This window comes from Nothoprocta perdicaria, unplaced genomic scaffold, assembly GCF_003342845.1.
Source record: "Nothoprocta perdicaria isolate Ctin4 unplaced genomic scaffold, notPer1 scaffold_332, whole genome shotgun sequence".
Classification (NCBI taxonomy): domain Eukaryota; kingdom Metazoa; phylum Chordata; class Aves; order Tinamiformes; family Tinamidae; genus Nothoprocta; species Nothoprocta perdicaria.
In genome coordinates this window covers 369,511-392,500 of record NW_020455569.1, presented here as the reverse complement: position 1 = coordinate 392,500, position 22,990 = coordinate 369,511, and the positions used below count along the sequence as shown (strand labels likewise).

Below are 22,990 nucleotides of genomic sequence, written 5' to 3'. Positions count from 1 at the left end.
TAACTGTATGTGAACAATGTCCTTAATATCTGGTTTACTGAGAAACAAACCCTCAAACTACCCTCCAGATTTAAAAGGCAGCAGGTGGCTTTTTTAGCACTATGTTTCAACCAAAAATGCTAAGCTATAGTTCGTTAAGCTACGTTTGCGAGCACCTAGAGTTCTGCATTTACAGCATCATTAAGAGACCTTGATATTTTATACAAAAAAAAAAACACCATAACTCTGTGTGTTCTTCAAAACGCGACAAAGTCAGGACTAGTGCGACAGACTGAACAGCTGACAGCTTTTTAAATGCATAGACAAGTTATGTTTACTTTTAGGAATCCCTACCAAGTACTACACAAAAAGGAGGACTTCAGTCTGGCCATTTCTGATGCGCATGCAGTTCATACTTACATTATAAGCATTTTTAATTTGTGTTTCTCTGGCGTAAGTTTTTATCTTTATGATTGTTTGTAGAATTTGTTTTCCTAGAGAAAGAGGTAAAAAATGCAAAGTCATTCACAAATGTAGGAAAAGTTTTGATAGTACATAMTGTTAAATAACATTTAACCCTCCCTCCTGGCTCTACATTGTTAAAGGTAGCGCATTTTAGCCATGTTATGTTGATACCTTCTTGCCTAGCACATTCACTTCCYAAAATCCATCATTCTGTTTTACTACTCACATTGTACAATTGAGGTAGCATGTTTTTCCAGTTGACCAGTTAATTATTTTTTGTAATGCTATATCAAATATATTCTGCAAGGCAGTCAGGAGACCACTCTTTGCTTTAGCATGAAAGTCTATTTCCAGCTCTTCCAACAACATTGTTTTTACAGCAAAGCTCCTGGAAGCGTCTGCTGTTCTCTATTCCAGTTACCTACAAGTGACAAAAAGTCGTTGTAGGGTTCCCAAGTAGCAGCGATGAGAGACTCACTTKACTCAACAGCAATGACTTTGTTGTGGCTTCTCCCCTTATGCTTTTATTCCCTTGCACCAACAACGAGTCAAGAGAGGTCAACTCACAGGCTCTTTGGAGTAAGAATTCTGCTTGCTTTTATGTAGCAACATAGGACATGGCATGCTGATCACTATCAAAGCTTCCAACCGTCACAGTCAATACCGTGACATAGGTTTAAAGTAGTGTAAACTCCCACAAACCATCAGATCCCTTTGCGGAACCTCAAGGATWTTTTTTTCTTAAGGTGCACTTACATTGGCCCAGCTGGTTCATCGTCTGCAGCAAGACGTCAGATGCAATCCAGTGAAAGACAAGGAAAAGAAAAAAAGAAAGTCAGTCTTTGTTCTGTACACCAACTGAACTGAAACAGCAAACCAAACTAGAGCATTAAAGGCCATTCCACTTTGGTAGTGCAAAATTCATGGAGTTATTTTTCTGGATTCAAGTTTTAATGGCAAGTATGTTGCTTCAATGGTTTTAGTTAACACTTTGAATGCTTGTCATGAAGAACTGCAACTGTAGCGGACAGATTGTTGCAATATGGTCATACTCATCTTGTCCCCAAGTTCCAGTGGTTCAATCTCATAAAGTAGATGAGAAGACAAACCAACATTTTAGTTGTGAAATCCTGCTGTTTGTTTTCTTGCATTGATTTTTAACCCATTCTTCAACTGTTGATGGGTAATTATTGGTATATACAGAACAGGGTATATACCATAYGCTCGTCTTTTCCCATGGATCATACAACCATTTCATATTCCCGTTTTTCTTGGTGTCTAATTACACCAGGTTAGGAGGGGGCTGAAAATGCAAYATTTTATTACAATACCCAAATGAAGTCCTTGGATATCAGCAGGCATTGTGCATGCATCTAAAAGAAGAGAGGACCCAAAACACCAGAAAAAAAAAATAGCTGTTTTGTAAACCCCTAGACACAACAGACTTCAGCTACAGGAGACTGACAGCATTGTTCTGCCTGTGTCTTGTCAAAAATCCTGGAAAAAAAAATATTCTTTTTGAGGAATTGGAAAAAAAAAAATCTGCCARTGAGTAATGTTTCTGTGAGTAATATTAATTCTTTCATGACCAATTGAACATTCTTGTGTTCTTTTGCCCGCCGAGTTGCCACACGGAGGACAGAAATTAAGTTCATTTAAGCAGCAGTACAACATTAATCGAGAAAGTTAACGTTCCTGTCAAACTATTTTGGGGGACCAATTCACAACCTGCTATTTTTAGCAAATCAGCAAGTGCTGTTCGCCCTCCCGCTAGTCGTTTTTTTCACTGAAGTCTTCCAGAAACTCGCAGCAGGATTCCACAAGGGGGCTTAGTGCACATGAAGCAGTTATGGAAATTACAGTCTTAAAACGGTGTAGGCATCCGCATGAGCACACACTAGGAGTAATGTCTGTCAAAGGGGACATTACTCCACCTGTACCTTCAAGGCAACGGATAGGCAAAGCCACCGCTAGCACAGACAGTGACCGGAACAAAAAAATATTTCAAAAAAAGAAAGAACTAACCACAAACCAATAGCTTTACAGCCAAAATAACAAACTAGCGACACACCAGTGTCCACAGGAGTCCATTACCAGCAACAGTACACTATCGGACAAGATACAGAGAAAACTAGGACTAGTAAGGACAACCAGACATCAATGTGCTGTTGTATATACAGTGGAGATATACAGAGACACATCAGGTACTGGAACACAAAGCACAGTGGAGGAAATCTACATCTTCCCTCCACAAGTCTCTCTTGATTCACACAAGATTTCAAACAGACTGCGCTACGTACTCTGTACACCCTGTGGGAAGAGTGTTTTTAACAGGAGTGGACAGACAGCAAATCCTTAGTTCCCCCCCTCCACACTCGGTAGTGCTACCAAAGCCATTCTGCTTTAAGACTTGGTTACCTCTGCTTTCTATAAGCATAAGCAACATCTTTGAGAGTTTGTTTTGCTGAACTTCAGAAATATAAAACTGCACCATTAAGATACAAGCTCTCTCTTGCTATAACAACCATTTTTCCTCTCAAAATATTTAGATGCTCATTTCAGATAGGTAATTTTTGGGCTTCAAGCTTATAAATAAAGGCTGCCAACAAAATGCCTACTGGAATACTTAGCATAAGGTCTAAGGCTGGGAATGGTCACTGCCATTCCCATCTATAATCTAAAAGGTGACACCATGAGGCTGAGGGAAAGTTTCTTTATGCAATTCTCTCCTTGACAGCCATTTAGCTGCTGAAAAAGCCTCCCCAGGGCAGGACAGACAAAAGAATCGAAACCCTAGCGAAACCAGGGGGAACAGAACAACAGAAAAATAAGTACAAAATTAGACTAAATAAAGATTAAAAACAGCAAACTGAAATCCAAATTAGTTGTGAACGTGAATGAAGAAGTTTTAAGAAAAAGTGTTAACATTATGACTTGTGCATTGTATAGACTGAAGCGGAGATTAAACAAACTCCAAAGCATGCAGATCTCTCACTTACCACCATTTTTTAAGGGTTTGATGCAATTGAAGGGGGAAAAAAAAAAAGAAGTCATAGTAACTGACAAATATCAATATAACTCAAAACCTTTATGCCAGAAGACCTAGCTTGAGCAACTGACCAGCGCAACAGTATTTGAAACATATGGCCATAGAGAACATGCCTCTGAGTGTGCTGCTTCATTCCATTCAGCATCTGCAAGGCTCCTGATGTACTGGAACTTGAGCTCTAAACTTATAACCGATCACAATAAACCCTCATTTTTCAGGAATTTGCTTTTTAATTGGAAAGAATCCAATCATCCATTCTTTATATAATACAAGATTAAAAATACTGTCAAGCCTCCTTGTAGGTACAGCGATTATCTGCTTTGTGTTGCCCTCAGAAAGCAGATTTCCAAAGTCAAACTTCAGATTTGCTACTACGTTTAATGCATTGTGTAACAAGTATAATCAATCCTTCTAGCCAAAAACGCTTGACATTCAGTTTGCATGTTGACAAAATATATTTTAGCTTTCCTCCAAGTTGTGCATCTGGTGAGGTTGGGCGCATGAGAACTGGCCAGCCATACAACTCACCTGCTACAACTGCCTGCAAACGGGGTTGGGTTTTATGTCCTCAGCCCTGCATTACTTTTAGCCTTAATTTAGAAAGGGTTTTATTTACTAAGTAAGTTCTCTTTCTTTTGAAAAGTTACAATATCTGTTTTTAATATCAAATTAATCTTCTTAAATTGGCACAAGATTAAAAAAAAATCTAAAGCAATCTACATAAGAGGGGTTAGGAGACAGCCTTAACAGTACTTCTTATACTGACACACAAGAACAGTGAAACCTGCCTTTATGTATCAATAGTGAATGCAAGAATTATTCAATACACACAAAAGCAGGAAAAATTCTRTTCAAGCCCTTAACAGAGAAAGCCAGCGTCCATGGCAGCCTCAGTGCTGGGCCAGTGGGCCTGTGACTCCTTCTTACGAGGCAGCTGCTCACACGGGCCCAAACGTTTACATTGCGGGCTGGCCATGCAGGGCTTTGGCTGCACGCAGAGATTTGAGGGCAGCCTTTGCCACCACCACGTGCACCAGGTTCTGTATCGCCTCACGGGGAATATTTTGGAGGGGAGAGGTAAAGAAAAGATGCAGGGAGATGCTCACCAGGTGCCATAAAACAAAGCAGTAAAGCAGTTGCTCTGAAATGGAATGAAGGCATAACTCTATTTGTAATGAAGAGTATCTGGCCAAGATCAGTTACCCACATTTAAGGCATTGTGATCCTATAATAGTGCCTACCAAGTTAGTATATAGGACCATTTCACTACCACGACAGCGATCGTTGCTTTTAGGCAGAATTGAGAGCTATACAGTCGCATACTGCGTCTGCCTGACAGTTTTCTTCCCTTGATAAATTCTAGGTATGGGCAAGAAAAGGACAGTGATAAGGAGAAAATGAAACAAAATAAAAATTAGCTTGTTATAAGGTAAACTGTTTAAGTGAAAACATTTTTTTTTTAAAATTACTTACAGTAATAGCAGGAACAGGGAAAAGTCAAGAAAAAAAAATGAGTATTAGAAAGAATGTGGGGATATGGGTGAAGCTCCTGCACAGCCAGAGCAGAAACAGATCTATGGAAAACCTTCTTTAAGATGACAAATGAGAAGGGAAGAATTAAAAAAAAAAAAAAAAAATGTATATCCCAGTTACCACAAGACTTTGGGCTAAACATTATGTAGAATATGGATTTTTAAAGTAAAAACTGTTTACATTCTTAAGGCTGAATGCAATCAACAAGTTTTTACTTTCTACTTACCCAGAACAAACCCTTTAAAACAATTTAATTGCCAAATTTAGGCTATTTGATACAACAACAACCACCACCACCACCCACTTTCTTTAAAAATCTCAGATATACCATATTGTGATCGTAACAGCTGATGACTATGTCTATAAGCAGCTTAAGCTATACCACAGAGGAATAAACAGCTATTTCCTTCCTTTTATTGTAAGGTGAAGTCCAAGCAACTTGCAATCTGAGCAAAATGCACCAGCAATCCTCCACGAAACTCTGATCACACCACACATGCAGTGAAGTGCCAACATCTCTGGCCTAAACATGCTGTTTTCATGCAGCTTTCATCACCAAAAGCCACTGGAAGCTGCATTTTATTTAACCACCAAGACTTTACAGAACCTCTCAGCTCTCTGGGAAAGGTACATAAGCCATATTGCTTTACCATATGTAATGCAAGGCAAACTCCAATTTTGAAATTATGCAGAAATTCAAGCGCAGTTTCCCCTCTCTCCTTCCTCCCAGCACATAATTGAATGCAAGATGGTTCGCATCTCTAGTTACTGCTGGAACTCCTCTCCAGGAGGACAAATACGCCCCTGGTCCACAGGTGCTACACCCAGGACCCGTACTGGGCAGCCACTACCACCATCCTGGCACAGCTTGCAGTGGAAATACAAATTGCACAGGATGCAGAGCTAAAGGAAAAAAGAAAGCTCAAGCATCCAAATTATGTGAAGGAGGAAATACTAGCAAAGGAGCTACTGAGCAGCCCTGTTCCATGGCAGAAAAAGCAGATAAACCAAATACAAAAAGCCAGGTTCATGCAAAGTTAAAACTGCAGTCAGGAAATGCCAAAGTTAAAGGGCGGCCCTTGCTCTTCAGCACGCCGTGTTTCTAGACACGGGTGATGCCCTTCCCAAGGCCGGCTGGCACGCTGGAAAAGGCACCTTCAGGAGCTCCCCAGCACCCTCGCCCTCCCGAAATCCAAGGGCAAACTCCACAGCCCAACGGCAAGTTGGGAGCTGCTCCAAAGCTAACTTGGTCTCAGGCACCTCACCCATTTTAGTGCATCAAGTACCTTCTYTCAGAAGGGCTGCCAGTAGGATGGGAAGAGGAACAGCCCAAAGAAGTTACCTCCTACAGCGAAACAGGCAACTTTTACCTGGCACAACAAAGGTTATATAGAGAGAAGGGAAARGAATAATGCAACTGATCTCACTTTCGCTGGCCAGGTAGAGTTCCCGAGCTCCCTGGAAAGGATCCCAGGCTTCTTCCAGGACAGAGATAATGTTTCTCTGCAGGCACATCCCCCTGCTAACAGTAACAGCGTCGCTGCTCAGATCAATTTTCAAAGCCTGCTTTGGTGCTTCGTTGCCTAGCCAAAAGGTACTGGCCTCTCCCTATGAGCCAAGCTTATTTCTTCTTAGGCTGGTGCAGCTGTAAACACCATTTCCATGAATTTCTCACAAATACCTTCTTGCCTGTATATATGTGCCCTGCAAATACACCTGTGACRTGACAAATGTGGTTTGGTGAAGGATTACTATCTGTGCTTTGCCTGAAAAACGTTATATTCCTCTAAAACCAGTTCTCCCAGTCAGAGGGTAGCACAGGGTCCCTCAGGATGTGCTGCTTCACAAACCTGTGCTGCACTGAACTGGGAATTCACTAGAGGTCTGGCAAGGCTAAGCAGATGAGTGCAGTAYTTCAAGAAAGAGCTGCAACAGAGGCAGTTTCTGGAAGGTGGCACCATAAATTGTTAAGAGGGGGCAAGCTGGTCCAGCTGGGGAAGACAAAGATAAGAGAAGCAGCTGATTTGAATCCTCTAGTAGTTGAGTCCGAGGCAAYGTGGCTCCATCTCTATAACTGGTGCAGACTTAACTGAGCTAGACCTAAAATGTAGGTCACCTGGGTACCATCCAGGGCAAGGGCTCGGCGTGGGCCAGCCCACAGCCCTGCACAAACGGGGCTCAGCTGCCTGCTCCGCACGCAGCAGGGCTGCCCGGCTGCCGGCTGAGCAGGCCCTGCAGCCCAAGGCAGGCTTTGGTTTGTTCTTTTACAGAGGAAGTTACCGAGTTTAGCATAAGCATTTTGCTCCAGAACTGTGATTTCTATTTCAGGACATGTAAGAATATCTAAAATCATCTTTGTACTATGTCTGCACAGAAGTCATTACTCAAACATCACCCAATACAGCTAGATTCTCAAAAAAGTGGAAGGGAGCAGAGAAGTGACTCAACATGGGAGATGTCTCCCTCTCCCAAAGGTGGGATCTAAGGCACCCCAAGCGCYATCTCAAGGCGCTGGGGAGTGGCAAGACAGCGGGTGCAAAACTTGCACCCCAACATTTGGGCTGTTTATGAGCAGCAGACGCTGCATCAGCGACGATGGAGAGCCTGCAGCAGGGAGATGCGCCCTGCCGAACGATCGGCATCCCTGGGAGGCAGTTCAAGGGAAAAGGGCCATCCATCCATCCCTGCATCCTTAAGCGTCACTGGCTTTTGCCTGTTTCTATCTGCTGCTCCAGAGAAAACAAAGCTCTTGAGAAATYTTATGGCCAAGTAGAGCCCATACTCGCTCCAAAACAGGGAGCAGGGCGGTGGAGGGCTGTGATAAGGAATCTCACAGATTCCAAGGAGAAAAATGGTCAGATCCAAGGTCCCCCGAGGGGCCATTGGGGAAGTTACTCTTCTTGCCCATGTAGAGGTGGAAGCACAAACAGCTCAATAAGTTCAGTGCTGCTCATTGCTGCAGCAGCCTCGTATGAATGCCCGACACAACCACAGCCGCCGTCCTGAAAGCTTAAAGCACCAAAATCAGCACTAGAACAGTTTGGAAACTAGCTGACAGAGACCCCCGCTATTTCCTAATGATATTTATACTAAGCATTATACTATATATACACACCAAGTATGAATGAAGAGTTATAAGAGACATCTGGGTAAGTCACTAGGCCAGCCTTAGACCTTTGGTGTTACCTGCCCACTGCTGCATGCAGAAGGAAACATGTGATTTTGGAAGCACCAAATTTAAATTCCAAACAATAAGCACACAGTGGCATTAAACATTAACTTTGGCATTTCGTAACTGTGTGTTTAAAGGAACAATAAACTTAAGAGTCACCAGAGTTTTCAGTAAAACATCCAAGCGTGGTACCAGTAGGCTCTGAAGGATTTCTCACAAATGGGTTTGTAAATGCAGCCCCTGCTCGTACGGTGTTTCCCACCACAGTATCCCAGAATTTTAAATGCAATTACAAAAGCAGAAGAATCATCAAGAGAATGTAGATCTTAAGTCAGCTTTTGAGTAGCTTTTATGCCAATTGTCTCTCTTCATCCAAGCAAACCTAATGCACAGATGTTGACTCTGTTAATCGGTATTTGATTTCYTCCTCCAGAAGGACAAGCAGAGAGAACGTCCCCACCACACAGGTGCATCACTCTCCACAACTCAAGTTTAGCTGCCTTTAAAATAACAGCAAATCAAGCAAGCAAATTAGTAACCTCAGTTACTCAGTTCATCATCTAGACATTGCCAGAGATGATGATCCTGAGATTCCTCAGGCATCTGAAGAGTGGCCAGACCAGTCAGGAAAACTTCAGCCCTTGCAATAAGCACGTATTGTTCCCAGAAACAATTTCTTTTGTATTAAGTCCATTTGAAGTTGATTACAATGAGTATTTTCATATTGAATATCTGGGTTTAGTCTTTATCAAACCACTTAAGCAAATAAAAGTTTGCACAATGCAGTGAACTATGAAGAGCCACTAATGAGGCGAGATTTCTCCGGGCCATCCTGACGCCCAGTTAGGCGAACATGGCCCAAGAGTAAGGCAGAAGCACAAGAGAACATCTGAGTTTTCCTTTCAAATATACTTAGAAGTTTCCCAGGCTGAGAGCCACTTTGAGGCCAAACTGCTGGCAGTATCAACTCCTTAACTGTAAAGCTGTTAGCTATGCACAAGTACATGCACTGCGTTGTTCCTAGATGCATTTCCAACAAAATTTAAATGGTCTCAATTGCATGCTCTATAAGCAGTTAGTAAATGCTACTAAAGTGGTTAAAATTAAGAGTGCTAGTTTCCTCTAGGTATGCATTATTCTTTAAGAAAGTTTCAGTCTGCTACAGAAGCGATCCAAACCTCAGCCATTTGGAGACAGGGTATTAAAATTTGTTCTCTACTTAGTAAGGCTCCCATTTCCCTCCCCCTTCTCTGAATTATAGCTCAGGATCGGTTGTTTTTGCCCAAACTTCACAAGCAGGTCACTGCTTCAGCACTGGCATCTTYATCCCCAAAGGCCAATGCCTCGCTGTGTTGCTAGCACCTCGTGCAGCATCGACTAGTTGCTGCACAAGTTCCAACACTTTTCCCCCCGGGACGTTTTGCAGCGTGCCGGACGGAAACGCTGCCGTGAGTGCCCCAGCGCTCCCACAGCCCAGCTCGGGGTGCAGCCCCCTGCGCGGCACCGGCTCCGTTTGAATGCATCTCGTTTCTACAGCAAGCAAAAGGGCCTACCATCCGTTTCTCACACGGACTCCTTGGGCAGGGTTTCTTGGTAAACACTGTGGTAAGCAACTAGGTGTTACATTCAAGTCTGTTCCTTGAGTTGGTCCTTTCAAATAGTCATTTTAGCCTCAGACTGCCCCTTTCCTCATCTTTAAGAGGAAGATATGCAGAAACTCAAAGATAAAACAAATATAATTTTACTGTATACCACACACAGTTATTAATACTACCATCAAACCTGGTAAAATAACATAATTTTTAGAAAATATAATCCCTACATGTTATAATTAGACAAATCTTCCATAGCATTCCTTAAATTCATTAAAACTCAGTTATACACCAAAGACTGACCACCCCCACCTCTTTTTGGCTTTTTTTTGGCGATGGACATTTGATGTTTTTTAAACATCTTTGAGGGCACAGTGTCTTGCAGCGTAATGCTCCCTTTCAAAGCTGCACGCTGTCCAAAGCAGACGCCAGCTTGAAGAGGGAGCACCAAGCAGCTCCCACACGGTCTCCGTGCCTCCCCAGGGCTGACGGGCAGCATTCCAAGGGGCGGCACGGGCAGGACGGGGCACTGCGCCAACCTTCTGCAACGAAAGCTCTGAAGGATGTTGGAAATAACTGCCCCGCCATGGGAACCTGAGGAAACCCAGGGACTTTGCAGAGCACTTGGACCGCACAGGCCTACTGCACTGCTGATCCTTCCTTCTAGGAGGCCCCAGTCTGTTCTGCTGCTCTCATTCCTCTTTGCTCCTCTCCCCCATTTTTTCCTTTCCTTTTTTTCCTCCTTTTCTTCTTATTAGGGGCTTTAAGAGCACTTACCGTCTGGGACTTCATCCGGCCGCTTCCTTTTCTCATAAACAACTATGATGACAACGAGGATAACGATTTCTGCCAAGATCCCCAAAAAGGGCCAGAGGGGAGCCAAGTGGCTGCGCACACGGAGGATGGTTGTGACAGAGACGGAGCCGATCACGTTGGTCGCGTTGCACTGGTACTCGCCAGGATCCTCGTTAATCTGTAGGTTTGTGATGCTGAGCTCGGTGTAGTTGTCCTTGTTTGTAACGAAGAACCTGCCAGAGGAGTTGTTGATATCCTGATAAAAGGAGAAAGAGGAGAGAGGAAAGAGGGAGAATTTTCTTTTTCATTTCTGTAACAGAAGCTGGAAGCAGTCTGAGGGATTCCTGCAAAGAAGCTGGTTTCTTCACACAACAGAGCAGCCTGCTGCCAGCATTTGCTCTGTATCTCTCTAAAGTGAATCTTGCTTCAAAATAAAGAGCTTGCTATCCTGGCTGACAAGCAACATGGAATTTGGGGCACTACGTCCCTTCCACACCTGCAGCAAAGAGATCCAGAGCTGCCTGAGCTTGGAGTTCTTTTATATGGACAAGACCTTGGTAAAGCACAAGAGAGCAGACAAGTTTGTTCTTCCTGAAAGTGGCACGAATTTACCAAATAATTTTTAAGTTATTTGATAACCTGAAAGAAAACATGCACAGGGATCTTCAGAACTACAAAGGGACTTTGGCAAAACTTAATAAGCCAATTAATAGAGCAGTTCAGCTCGGTGTCCTCACAGAAATTTAAGCTAGCACCCAACAGTGAATGTTCAACTCATCCTATTACTAACTGATCATTTTTTCCCCCAATGTATCAAATTGCCAAAGTCATTGCGGCAACGGCAGATCACATATAGATGTGAAAATGAAGAGATGCCAGGACTTAACAGATTGCAACTTCTCTTCTGCTGTCTCAATTGCTGGTAAAATCTGCTGCTCAACAGACCCGCTGCCACATGGAAAAGATATGGCCACTTACATCCTGAACGGTCTCACTGTGACGTCCTCACGCTAAGGCCAACCAGTAAAACTCAACCAATACAACCAAAAAGCAGCTTAAGAAATTTAAAGCTAAATGAATTGTTAAGGCACGTTGTACAGCTCATTTTTTGTCACTTGGAGCAGGCACCCTGAATATCACATCTTTCTTGGCAACTCACAGCTTAGTCCAGTAGTAACGCAATAAGCAACCCCATTTGCACAACTAAGTTAGGAATATTTATTTGTTTTCTATTCACTTTTACTGGAAAGTTTCTCCCTCACTTGCTGATGTCTTAGACTTTGAGCAAAAGCATTTTGGGAAGTTACAAGGCACCCATGTACCCCCAAAGAGAAGGTGCTCCCGTTTCCACCCGCACCAGGGCTCTCAGCAGGTCAGTTCGTGCCCGACACCACAGCTCACCTACCTCGAAAACCCCATTGACCTTCTTGCGCCAAACCCACTCGGGATGCGGGAAGCCCACGGACTTGCAGTACATGACTGCGTCCTGCCCCTCGTTCTTATTTTCACTTCGTTTATGGCCAGTGATATCGGGAATAGCTGCAAAAGAAAACAAAAGCTCTGTGTTTACAAGCTGCTCCCTACAGAAGTAACAGTCCCGAGCCCTGAGAATTGGAACAGAACATGCAAGTGACAAGTATCCTGGAAGTCRTCACCTTTCCTGAGCTGAACCCAACTTATGAAAGGGAAATTGCAATTTCCTTCTCCCTCCAACCAGCATCTCAGTTGCAGATATGCAAGAAAGGCTTTTGGGACGGTTTTCCAGGCAAGGTGAGGGACACAAGGGAGAAATCTGCACATCAAACTTTAGTTACMTACCAAAAAGCACAAACCTACAAAGCCAAAGCCCGGGAAAGGGCAGCACAGGCAGCCCCGGAGCTTCCCGCCTGCCTCCCTGCTCACAGGTTCCCAGCGGTTCTGCAGGTACTTTCAGCCTGCCAGGGCTCTGGTTACAACTTGCCCGTGGTGGCTTCAGGACTGTGAACTGATACTGTCTTAATGTGGACGTCTGAAAGCTCAAATGAAGCTCAATCCTTTCGGAGGGATTTTCGTTTTGATCCACCAACACGCTAGGACTTGTTACACTTCACACTTCTTGCAGCGACACCACTCCTTGGAGCTGGCAGATCCCAGAAATGAAGCAAAAGTCAAAATCCCTCCCCAAAACAGCATCTTCTCGTTCAGCCAACACACAAACACATACTCTAAGAAAGGCTGCCGACGAGCTGGGGGAAACCCTGAGCAGATCACAGCCCCGGATGACAGCGGAGGGTGTTCTAATTGATKTGTCTCTACTGCCAGTCGCCCCTTTGCCATGTTTGCCACAGCAGCCTAATAGCTCACGGGGGATTACCCGGGCTCAGGGCACTGCCCAAGCTGAACCTGTCCTTAAGCAGATGGCTTTGGTGCTGGAGTGGCCACCTTTAAAGCCCATTCGCTTTCTAGCTTGCTAATTATGTCACACGTGGCCTGCTGTGTGACCGACCGCTGGGCACTGATCTGTTAATCYGGCCAAAGCCCATCCGAGTGCTCCAGGAACAGACCCTCCAGGGTGGGAATTTAACAACAAAACAGACAAATTTCACAGTTCCAGTCAGTCGCAGCAAGGAAAAACAAGCAAAACATCTTGAGCAACTTGCTGTTCTTCCAGGAATTACATCACAGCTCTTTGGGAAAACGTGCAGTCAGCCTAAGTGCTGAAGGGAATTGCATCTCAAATGCAAGTTTCTCTAACGCAGAAAATATCCCATGCCATCCTCCTGGAGGATCTCTGACAGTAATGCAAGGGGTTGATAATACTGCTAAGAGGGGCACAAAAGAGGTTTCTGAACCACTGAACCCCACGCTCACCAGAATACCTAAGCGACAGCATTCTATAGTACACATCCATCTGAAAAGAGACCATCAGGGGACACTGGTGGGCCCAGCCCCTTGAATCCACTGAGGTATTTTTAAAAAACAGAATTGATAGCTCAGAGCCTCTGCAGAGGGCACAGGCTGAGGCGCCTGGACTTGCTGCTGAGAGACATCCCAGCTCACAGGGTCGTTTCCTAACGCAGGGCTGGCTCCGACTCAGCAGCAGCTCTTGGCAGGGACGGAAGCAGCGGCGGCTGCTCCTGCTGCAGAGGACGCTGCCCACCCCAGCCCAGGCTCCCCGGGGATTTCTGGCAAGGCCCTGARGGGCTTTATGCTGTTTGAAAATATTTTAATAGGTTAAGCCAGTTCTTTTCCTGATTTTTTGCCTATTTCCAGCAAAAGGCCATTCGTTACCTAAGAGAAATATCATGATTGTAACATCCCTGTCTTGCAAGGCAGAAGATGAAGCAAGTGTAAAGTTTTCACCTGGACAAAGAGAAGCTTTGCTAGCAACTTCCAGCACATGTTAGAAAGGGTACGACAAGATCAGCAGAGGCTTCTAGACAAATGCTGACTTTGCAGGGTGCTGCCGGTCACAACCATGACAAATAACCACAGTATGCTGAGAGTTTAAAAATAATACTTCCAAAAACATATCTTTACAGATGGCACGCACAAAAATATTTCTTCTTGTAAGAAATAAAATGAAGACACAAGGCCATGGTAATTCTCAGGTCTTCTCAGCAAAAGAAAGTAGCTTTGAGATATCTAAACAGAAGTAGGCTGGAAAGGAAAGCACATTCCAGGCTTGCTAAGTGACCACAGTCACTACCTGTGCCTACAAGGGGCAATATTTCTAAGAACTGGAGTTCTCATGTTGAAAGTCTCTAAGCAGAATCTGCTTAAGGGTTAAGAGGGCTGCATTATGGCTTATGAAGAATCACTAAGTACCTACAAGGTTCTTCAGAAACACTGTTTATAGGCTCAAAAAGAGGATTATAGTTATTTCTAAAGAAGGTGGTTCTTGAGTAAGAACCGATTTCATCTCATCATCTCTTGAAAGGTCTCATCTCATCCTTGCCAAGTTCACCAAGTTTTCACTTGAGCAGAAACCAGAGAGGGCCAGTGCCTTCCTTGGGGCTCTCTTCCTTACCAGGTGACCCGGAGCAATTGCTTCCGCCGTAACGGAAGGCCGGCAGACGCRGAGCGTAGGAGCGAGGCTGCGGGTGGCGACGGCGCCAGCGGGGCCGCCCGCGAGGCGAGCGCGGAGCCTCGAGCCCGGCGCCCGCGTCCACGTGCCGGCGCGCGCTCCCCGTGCCGAGCAGAGCCCCGCGGGGCGCACGTGCGGCCGCGCTGCCCCACTTCCCCGCGCGCTCCGGCACCGAGGGACGACTGCTGCTTCTTCACGCAGAGGACACTTCGCGGGGCTGTCCCAGGGAGAGCACGGTGACGAGAACACGCTCTGCTGTTCTGGGCACAGCTACGCAGCAGCCATTTCCAGCCCTGCTAGGACACTGACTATTTTTGCACACAGTCTGAGGGGAGCACTACATGGAAGATTAATATTGAGCACATCCTATGCTGGCTGGTTTCAGGCTACATCCGAGATATTAATCCAGTACTTATTCTACCAAAAATGTGTGCCTAATTGCAGTCTGCTAGGCAAAATACAATTAAAATATCACTGCAGCTGACCTCAATCACAGATTTAGCAATAGAGCAATGTCTCCCATCCAGGCTTTCTAGTCAAGATGTCTTACACCACTCTGCTTCCGTGCCAGCAACACACAAGTACAAAATGAAGCAGGTTTTGTTCATAACGGATTTAGATTTCACTGCTGCTCTCAAGCAGCAGTTTTCAGCAGAATTCACTTCCCAGCTCAACATAAAATATGCTGTGGAGCCGGGCACAAAGCTTCTCCATCAGCTCCCAGCAGCAATGAAACCAAATCCATGCCCCTGCCAAAATAAAGCAGGGTCTTTATTCTGAAATCATGAACGGACAACTAAATACTGAAAGTCTAAAGACTTGATTGAAACACCAAATAGAAAAGCAAAGAAAGGCAGGATTTAATTGCTTTAAAAAAGCTAAATATAGGCATAGCCGTTCTTAACAGAAAAGTAAATTTCTTACAAGCACCATTGTTCTGATAGTTTTAAAAAGCATCACAAAAGAAAAGGGTTTTGTGCCCAAGTAAACTGTGCATCTTCAAGCAGCAAGTGCACACAAGGCACCAAACGCACCGAGCAGTTACTTTAGGAACTGTATCCTTTCAATACAGCCCTGAAGAGAACATTATGTTGCTGTTGAAGGGCAAGCAATGTCCTCTTTCTATACGAAAAAAGGGATTCAGTCCTTTGTTTCCAGGTTAATTTCAAGATATTTGATGGAGTTACTAAAAAGGAGAGGTGAACTAAGACACATAATAATTCCCAACCATGTCCCAGTTAACAAAACCCTTCAAGTTTTCCCATTAAAATACAAAATTAAAGCAAGGGCAAAGGCACCTAAAAATACTCTTGCATGTCAAAATTGGTATATTTTAAAAATGACCTAGTAAAAGGGTTCTGGAAGTCTTAGTTTTCTGCATTAGAATTCTTATCAATTTATGTCTTTATTAGGCTTGGTGTAGAGCCAAGGCAGCACATTAAGCATCCTGCAAGAACAGAGAACATGAAAAATGGGTTTTCATTCCTTTTTTTTTTTTTTCTTTTTAATGTACAGGCCCATCCAACATGGACACGCAGCTGTGATGAGAAAAAGCCAGATTTCTCAAGTCACTTGATACAAGATYGTTCAACTGCTGTAGACATTTCCTGGGACAGACAGGACTGAAGAAACCGAGATCTTCCAAGGCTGCCAAATTAGCCATTCATTTTCCAGCCTGCCCCTTGGGCTGCAAGCAGAGGGAAGGCTGGAGAACCCCGTTCCAGGTGCYGGTATCACATGGAGAACCCCGTTCCAGGTGCCGGTATCACATGGAGAACCCCGTTCCAGGTGCCGGTATCACATGTGTGACACAGAAGCCTCTGGCTCAGCAGAAGTCAGGGCCTTTTCCAGAGCTGCCACGTTTTGTGCTCTCGCAGCAGCCGCGAGACTTGTTTAATCTTTGTAATTAACTGGGGTGGGGGGACAGGAGAAAGGGAAAAGCTTCCTGGAATGGGCAATGAGGAGAGAAGAAGGGACCACCTCCCTTGAGCCAGCGATGGCAGGAAGGCTTTCCAGGAAAAGGCAGCAGCAAGATCCGCTTGTCCAGGGGCATGGAAAGAGAAGAGAGGCCCAGGAGATGGGCACCACGTCCTCTCGTGTTGATGATGTGGTAGAGGGGAAGCTTGTTCTTCCCCATCAGGTGCACACTGCTGCTGCCCTGCCCAGGGCTATGGGTTGAAGAGCATCAGAAGACCCAGGGTGAACTCRTTTCCTCTTCCTCCGAAGTTCTGGGGAAGAGCAGAAGGATGGCAAAGGGAAAAACCCTTTAAAGAGTGGCAGAGGTTTTGTGTTTTAGTCTTCAAGTTTTCAGGGATCTCCAGCATAGTAACAAGGCAGAAAAAGCACCGCAGGTACRTCCACTTGTGGCAGTGGAGGAATCAGAAGCAGAAAGTTGTCAGCATCTTGACTGGTGAGCGACCGTCCTCGCATCCCTGCCGAGAGCATCCGCACAATCCCACACGGGCTGCTCAGCCTCAGCCAGCTCTCTGCGGAAGCCAAACCTGGGCAAGGACCCCTATTCCCAGGCCTTGGAATATCCACACTGGCTGGGGCTTATGGGTCCTCTGGGACCTCCCTAGGATCACCATTAAATCCCAGTATTTGATTCAACAGCTTTTATACTAATTCTAGCTTACTAATTCCTTAACCAAGGACAGCTCTTTCTGATAAGCAAGCACACGTGACAATTTAACAGCAACATCTATATTTCTGCATTTTTATCTTCATAGAGACTGTACTCAAGATATGCAGAGAGAATATACGCAATATTACATAAAAAGCAAATGGCACTGGTGTATCTTGGCTTTCATTTGCTGCGAGGTATTTGTTAAAGTTGTTCACAAGTTGTCAAAAAGTTGCTATTTTAGTTCACAGCCACTTTGAGATTCAGAACCATCTTTTCTATCTGCATCAGCAATTAACAAGTGCGGCACAATTACAGTCACCAGTCAAGCCATTAAAATTGTGCACAGTTGCTTGTGGACAAATACTGTGACAGCCCACACGTGCTGGGAAGCATTAAACGACAGCATCTGCACAGTCAAACAAACACCACTTACCTACATATTTCTCAATTAAGGAAATTCAACATGTCCACAGATGAATTAATATCGAAACCAGCTTGACCACAGAACACAAACAGCTTTAGCAAGATGTGGACAGAATCTACTCCAGACTGCAGGAACTGCAGAGCATTCCCTCCTTGGCAAAGTGAAAAGATCTGGCATATTCTGCGCAACAAGCACCAGCAGGATCCAAGGACATTTATATCCAAGGGAATGTATGTCACGGCGCACAAGTTCTGGCTGCGCAGCTCTTGCGGGAGCTCTAACTCAAATGAATACTGCCAGATCACAAAGGATGTATGTGCAGCCCTAGGACTGCGGGGAAGCTACAAGCAGTTCTTTAACTCGTGCTTTAAATGGAGTGGTAAACTTAGACCACACAACCTTCTATTTAATAGGAGTTAGAGAAGAAAACATGTTTTCAGTTTAAAAATACACATATTCCAGTTTGCTTTGCAGAGGACTTGACAGGGTACTTCCCACGCTAGACAACCCGTGATACTTCTCCATGTTCAGGGAAAATTCAGGGCCAAGCAGCAACTCTTGTGACGCAGAAGGGAGGAGCCAGGGAACAGGGCTAAYGAGTCCTCAAATTACAACTGCTGAGCAAGCAAAAACCTTTCAACCTCCCAGGTATGGTGCTGGAGTCGTGAACTTCCAGCTGATCATTACTTGGTGGTATTCATATACAGGGATGCATGGAAAATGGTAGTATGAGCAGTTACTCTTCTGCTCCTGATCTTTGTGCCAGGAGTTCGATCACATCCATGGGGTTTTCTGTCTATAGTCCTGGCCCTCTGCCACATTCGAGGTGGCCCTGTGCTCCCACCCACCCCGCGAGGGCTCAGGAGCCTTAAGGCAAGCGTTTCTCTGAAATCTTTGGACAGGTTACACCAGGACAGAGAAGGTGTTACACAATCCCATAGCAAAGCTAAGCCTCCCATGCCCAGAAGCAGCTGCTGTCACCCTTGTAAGCACGCTGGAAAACAGAAAAAGGACGGAAATCTTCAGTAAGAACGTATCAGAAGACTGGCAAAATGAGAACAGAAGAACAGAACGCAAAACAAAAACAATAGAAGTCAAGAGCAAACTTATCTACCTTCCTGAATACCCAGAAGACCTGCTCGTTATGTAGAGCGTAAACTAGAATTCAGCTTGACCTAGGCAGGGCAAGGACTGCTTTGCCCTGCAGCAGCTCCTCGTGAGCACACCTAGCACACACCTTTTGGCCAGGGGTGCTGCAGGAATTTGTGGGCATTCMCACGGGCACATGTTTTAGAGCTCGTCTCTCCTTGCAAACACACCTGGGCCAGATTTGACAAGGTACTAGGTATATCAGGACACTTCGTGAAAGATCATTTGAAAACAAACAATCACAAAACACCTATAAATCGGGAGGGTGAACCTTTGCTTTTAGTACAGATCTGYGGTACCTGATTTAAATAACGATCACAAAATAAATCAGGAACTGGTACCAGGACACTGGGAGTCAACATGAAACCTCCTCCTTCCCMCTCACTCTTGGCTGGAGAGCAGCAGAGGAAGTTTTACATTTGAGCTGCAGCCGTAACAAATATAGTTAAGCAACACTAATTTAGGTCTCAAACAAATTTCCAATATACCTTCATAAAATAGGCATCAGTACAATCCCAGATGTGCAAAAACTGGTTGCAATTTCTTTGCAATCATGTTTGATGAAGTTCTGCATTGCTGCAGGGGGAATAYGTGGCCACTGCAGAGAACTCAGCCATATCCCTGCGTGGGCCAGTAATTTTCACACTCTTCAGTGAACAAGCAACTGCATTCTAGCAAGAGCTTAGCACTGTATARATCAGCATTGTCTCCACGCTGCCTACCTTTTGTATGTCTGTAGAAGAAATAGTTCTCTTGTCCAATATCTACAGTAAAACCCAGTGCAAGGCACATGGTTTTGCTGCAATGAAAGATTCTCTTTGAGGCAGCTCTCATCTTGCAGGTTCTAGCCATAATTCCCCTATCCATAATTCCCCTCTGTCAGAACAGCACTAAAAGGCATAGGGCAAAACCTGCATGAAAGYAGACTATCCCATCAGTGTGGCATGGGGCATCTGTCCAGCCTGGGAGCTTCCCAGCAGCCGGAGCGGAGTCTCCGGACAAAAGTACCGACAGGCTCCAGCTCCAAGCTGCCACACTCGAGATGCTGGTTCATACTTTTTTCATTCAGGAACAGAGGAGAAAGTCAAAGCACATCGAACACATTCAGCAGAAGGCCTCATTTACTGCCATACTGTGAACAGGGAAGAAACCACAGATGTGTTTGCCTCAGCACAGGCACATTCAGTGTAGAAGGCATTTAAACACCCTCTACAAGGATCACCAGTGCAGTGGACAAAATSCTGCATCTGTGACATCTTCCCTGGGATTTCGTGCAGGGATTTCCCAGAATTATAAGCATTATATGGATTAGCTGGATACAGGCACRAATCCAAGAGGAAATTTGCTTGGGACAGGCCGCTTGGGTTAGCTGGTACGGACACCAAGTGAGGTAGCAAAGACAGCGAAAAGTACTTCAAACATTCGGGGAGAGGAAGCAAGAACAAAACAAAAAGAGTACCTCTCACTTCTATAGTGGCGTTGGCTATAGGAGAGTTTGAAAACACAAACACGCACAAGTATTCCCCTGACTCCTCTGCTCTGGGCTTCAAAATCCTGCAGACAGGGAGAGAACACATGAGCCACGTTAGGTACTGCGTTAGCAACCACAAGCGAGCAGGCTAGGAATTATTTTTTCTTTCCCCAAAGACTTCCATCTTTTAACTGAATGTCACAGCTATGAATTCTTTATTTAAGGTATGTCGTGCTGGTGCATGTACTTGAAATAAAGTATGTCATTTGACTAGAAAAAGGATAAACTCTCATCTGAAAGGTCAGTACCATTTYACCTGGAGAAGCTATAGTGTATAGCATACACTACAGTTTGATGCAAGACATTTCAAGTCACTAGTCTGCATGGAAAATTAGGCAGGTATGACTTTCCACAAAGAATGTGACTTACAAGTACTACCTGCACAGAAAAGATTTATAGCAGATCAAAGATTTATAGCAGATCAAATTGAAATGCGACAGACTACAAATATAACCAAGGCTGACACTGTCTTCATCATCTCATAAGCTGTTCTCTTTTTTAATAGCAGATATGCTACTGGTCCATCAACAGTCTTCTCCGATTGTGACTGGACATGGAAAAACTGCAAAAGCTGGTCAAGCCACAGAAGGAAAACACTGCACCGGAGTCTGCTGCACTTCAAATTGCAAAAGACCCTAATGCAACAACACCAAATAGAGGGAAAAACAGATGCAGGTCAGCCAGAAGAAAACTGGAGCTGCAGTAAACACAGAGCCAAGAATTTATGTTAAACATGGTGCTAACTTCAAGCCCACCAGCTTTTGCTGTCCTTCAAAAAGCTTTTGGACATAACTAAGTTAAAGCAGTATGCAGATAACCCTCGGATATTTACCTATAAAGGCTGCTTTCTTAGACCAGGGAAACATACTATGATGTCATATGGAATCTTTTTYTCCATATCACATTTCCATAGCATAAAACAAAATGTAACACCTTTCCCAASCCTCCTTTACTGAGAGCAGTTTGGYGCTCTCTTGTTTAAGGACACCAAGTGAATAGCATGCAGACCAACGTAAACCTTGCAGAACACTGTAACAAAAGAATTAAATTGCACAGGGAAACCATTTAAACTGCAGCTTCTTTTTCACTGCGCCTTACACAAYACGTGGAGACTCAAGTCGCACTGTGTTTACAGCATTTACTTTCCCGAGCCACCAGTAAAAGCCTAAAGGTAGATATAAATAACGCTAACAAACTTTTCAGAGAGCCAATTATATACCCACATTTTAGAGTTAAAATTAAAAGACTTAACAAGACAAACAACAGTTGCTTCCAATTAGCATTAAACACCACAGCAATACTTGCAGTTTCAGCTGGATACGGGCAAAGCATCCTTCAGAAGTGCCCAACTCTGAACACAGGTAAATGGGCACTTCCCACCCACACGTAATGGCACAGCCCCACTCCAGCACTTCCCTTGCTCCTCATCTACGACAAAACTCTGATGGGAAGCAGGGAATGCCCAGCTTTTGTCACTGTGTCAGGAAGGCAAGCACTTAAGCGCTTGGTCAAGCCATTACCATTAGTTTTTATCCACTATAGGCAATGTTTAAGCTACCCGGGGGAATATATAAAACATTGCATTGTCAGTTCCACAGAGGTTTATTTATAAAGGACGAAACTATGGCAGCCTATTGCTGGAGTATTCTTACCATAAATTATTAAACCACTTAAGTGCAAACTGATACGGCTGCAAAGCCTTAAAGACAGAGAAGCACTTGAGCCAAAGTTGCTTGGCCAATGATTCCCCTCAGGCCTSTGGTTTTAGGATAAAAAAAATTCACAGCTGCAGATTTTTCAGCAGATGCAAGAAACATTTTCTTCCCTTTAGCTCAGCAACGTGTCACCCAACTCAGACTTAACCAGGTAGGAAGGCAAGTGATGACTCTTCTTTTCTGAAAGACAAGTGAAGACCAGGCGACAGGTTCGCCACCTGCCACTTCCACGATCCTCAAACTACGGGACATCCAGAAGCACTTGCTGTCACTACTTGGAAAAGAATACAGGTCTAGTAACTCTTGACCATTTGGGATTAAAAAGCTTTGCTGAGAAGCTATGCCTTGGGTTTTCCAAATACAGCTGCACTCCAGCAAGAATAGTTTTATCAAACTTGAACAAAGAATTAGGCAAGATGTGCTCCATCTTCAATGTCACACGACTTCCATATTAATACAACATGAAGCAGGACTTTCTAAGAGGAGTTTTGGATGGTCCACAAAGCTGAACTTGAAGTACTAGCTATATTTTACAGCAAATGAACTTAAATCTGAAACACCAAGAACTTAAGACTAATTTTCCTAGAGAAACAGAACGCAAGATTTAGCAAATCACGGAAAATATCAGAAAAGCTTCTCAAGCTAAAATTTTATAACTTGTTTTAATTATATTCATGTTGAAATTGCTTCTGTGAATCCTCACTGACAGAATTTGATATTCCTGGATAAAAAAAAAAAAGGGAAGAAAAAAGAAAAACTCCAGATGAAGCTAAGGAATAAGGAACAGGTCAAATGCAGTGCAGTCACATGCAGAGAAGAAACGACACAAAGTCTGGAACCACAACATGCAGCAAATCAGCCTGCAAATGAGTAGGAACTGAGAGCTGCCTTTTA

At 44.2% G+C, this 22,990-nt stretch overlaps 1 protein-coding gene across 1 annotated transcript in view; it reads right to left on the bottom strand.

Moving 5' to 3' along the window:
* Nucleotides 1–22,990, bottom strand: part of NPTN (neuroplastin) — a 36,914-nt gene that overhangs the window by 1,234 nt on the left and 12,690 nt on the right. The window contains exons 8-12 of the mRNA XM_026043652.1: nt 20,310–20,404; nt 11,991–12,124; nt 10,568–10,841; nt 1,201–1,222; nt 400–473 (exon numbers count right to left, since the gene is read on the bottom strand). Coding sequence (XP_025899437.1) covers nt 413–473; nt 1,201–1,222; nt 10,568–10,841; nt 11,991–12,124; nt 20,310–20,404 — 586 coding nt within the window. The 3' untranslated portion in view covers nt 400–412. The remainder of the gene's footprint in view (nt 1–399; nt 474–1,200; nt 1,223–10,567; nt 10,842–11,990; nt 12,125–20,309; nt 20,405–22,990) is intronic.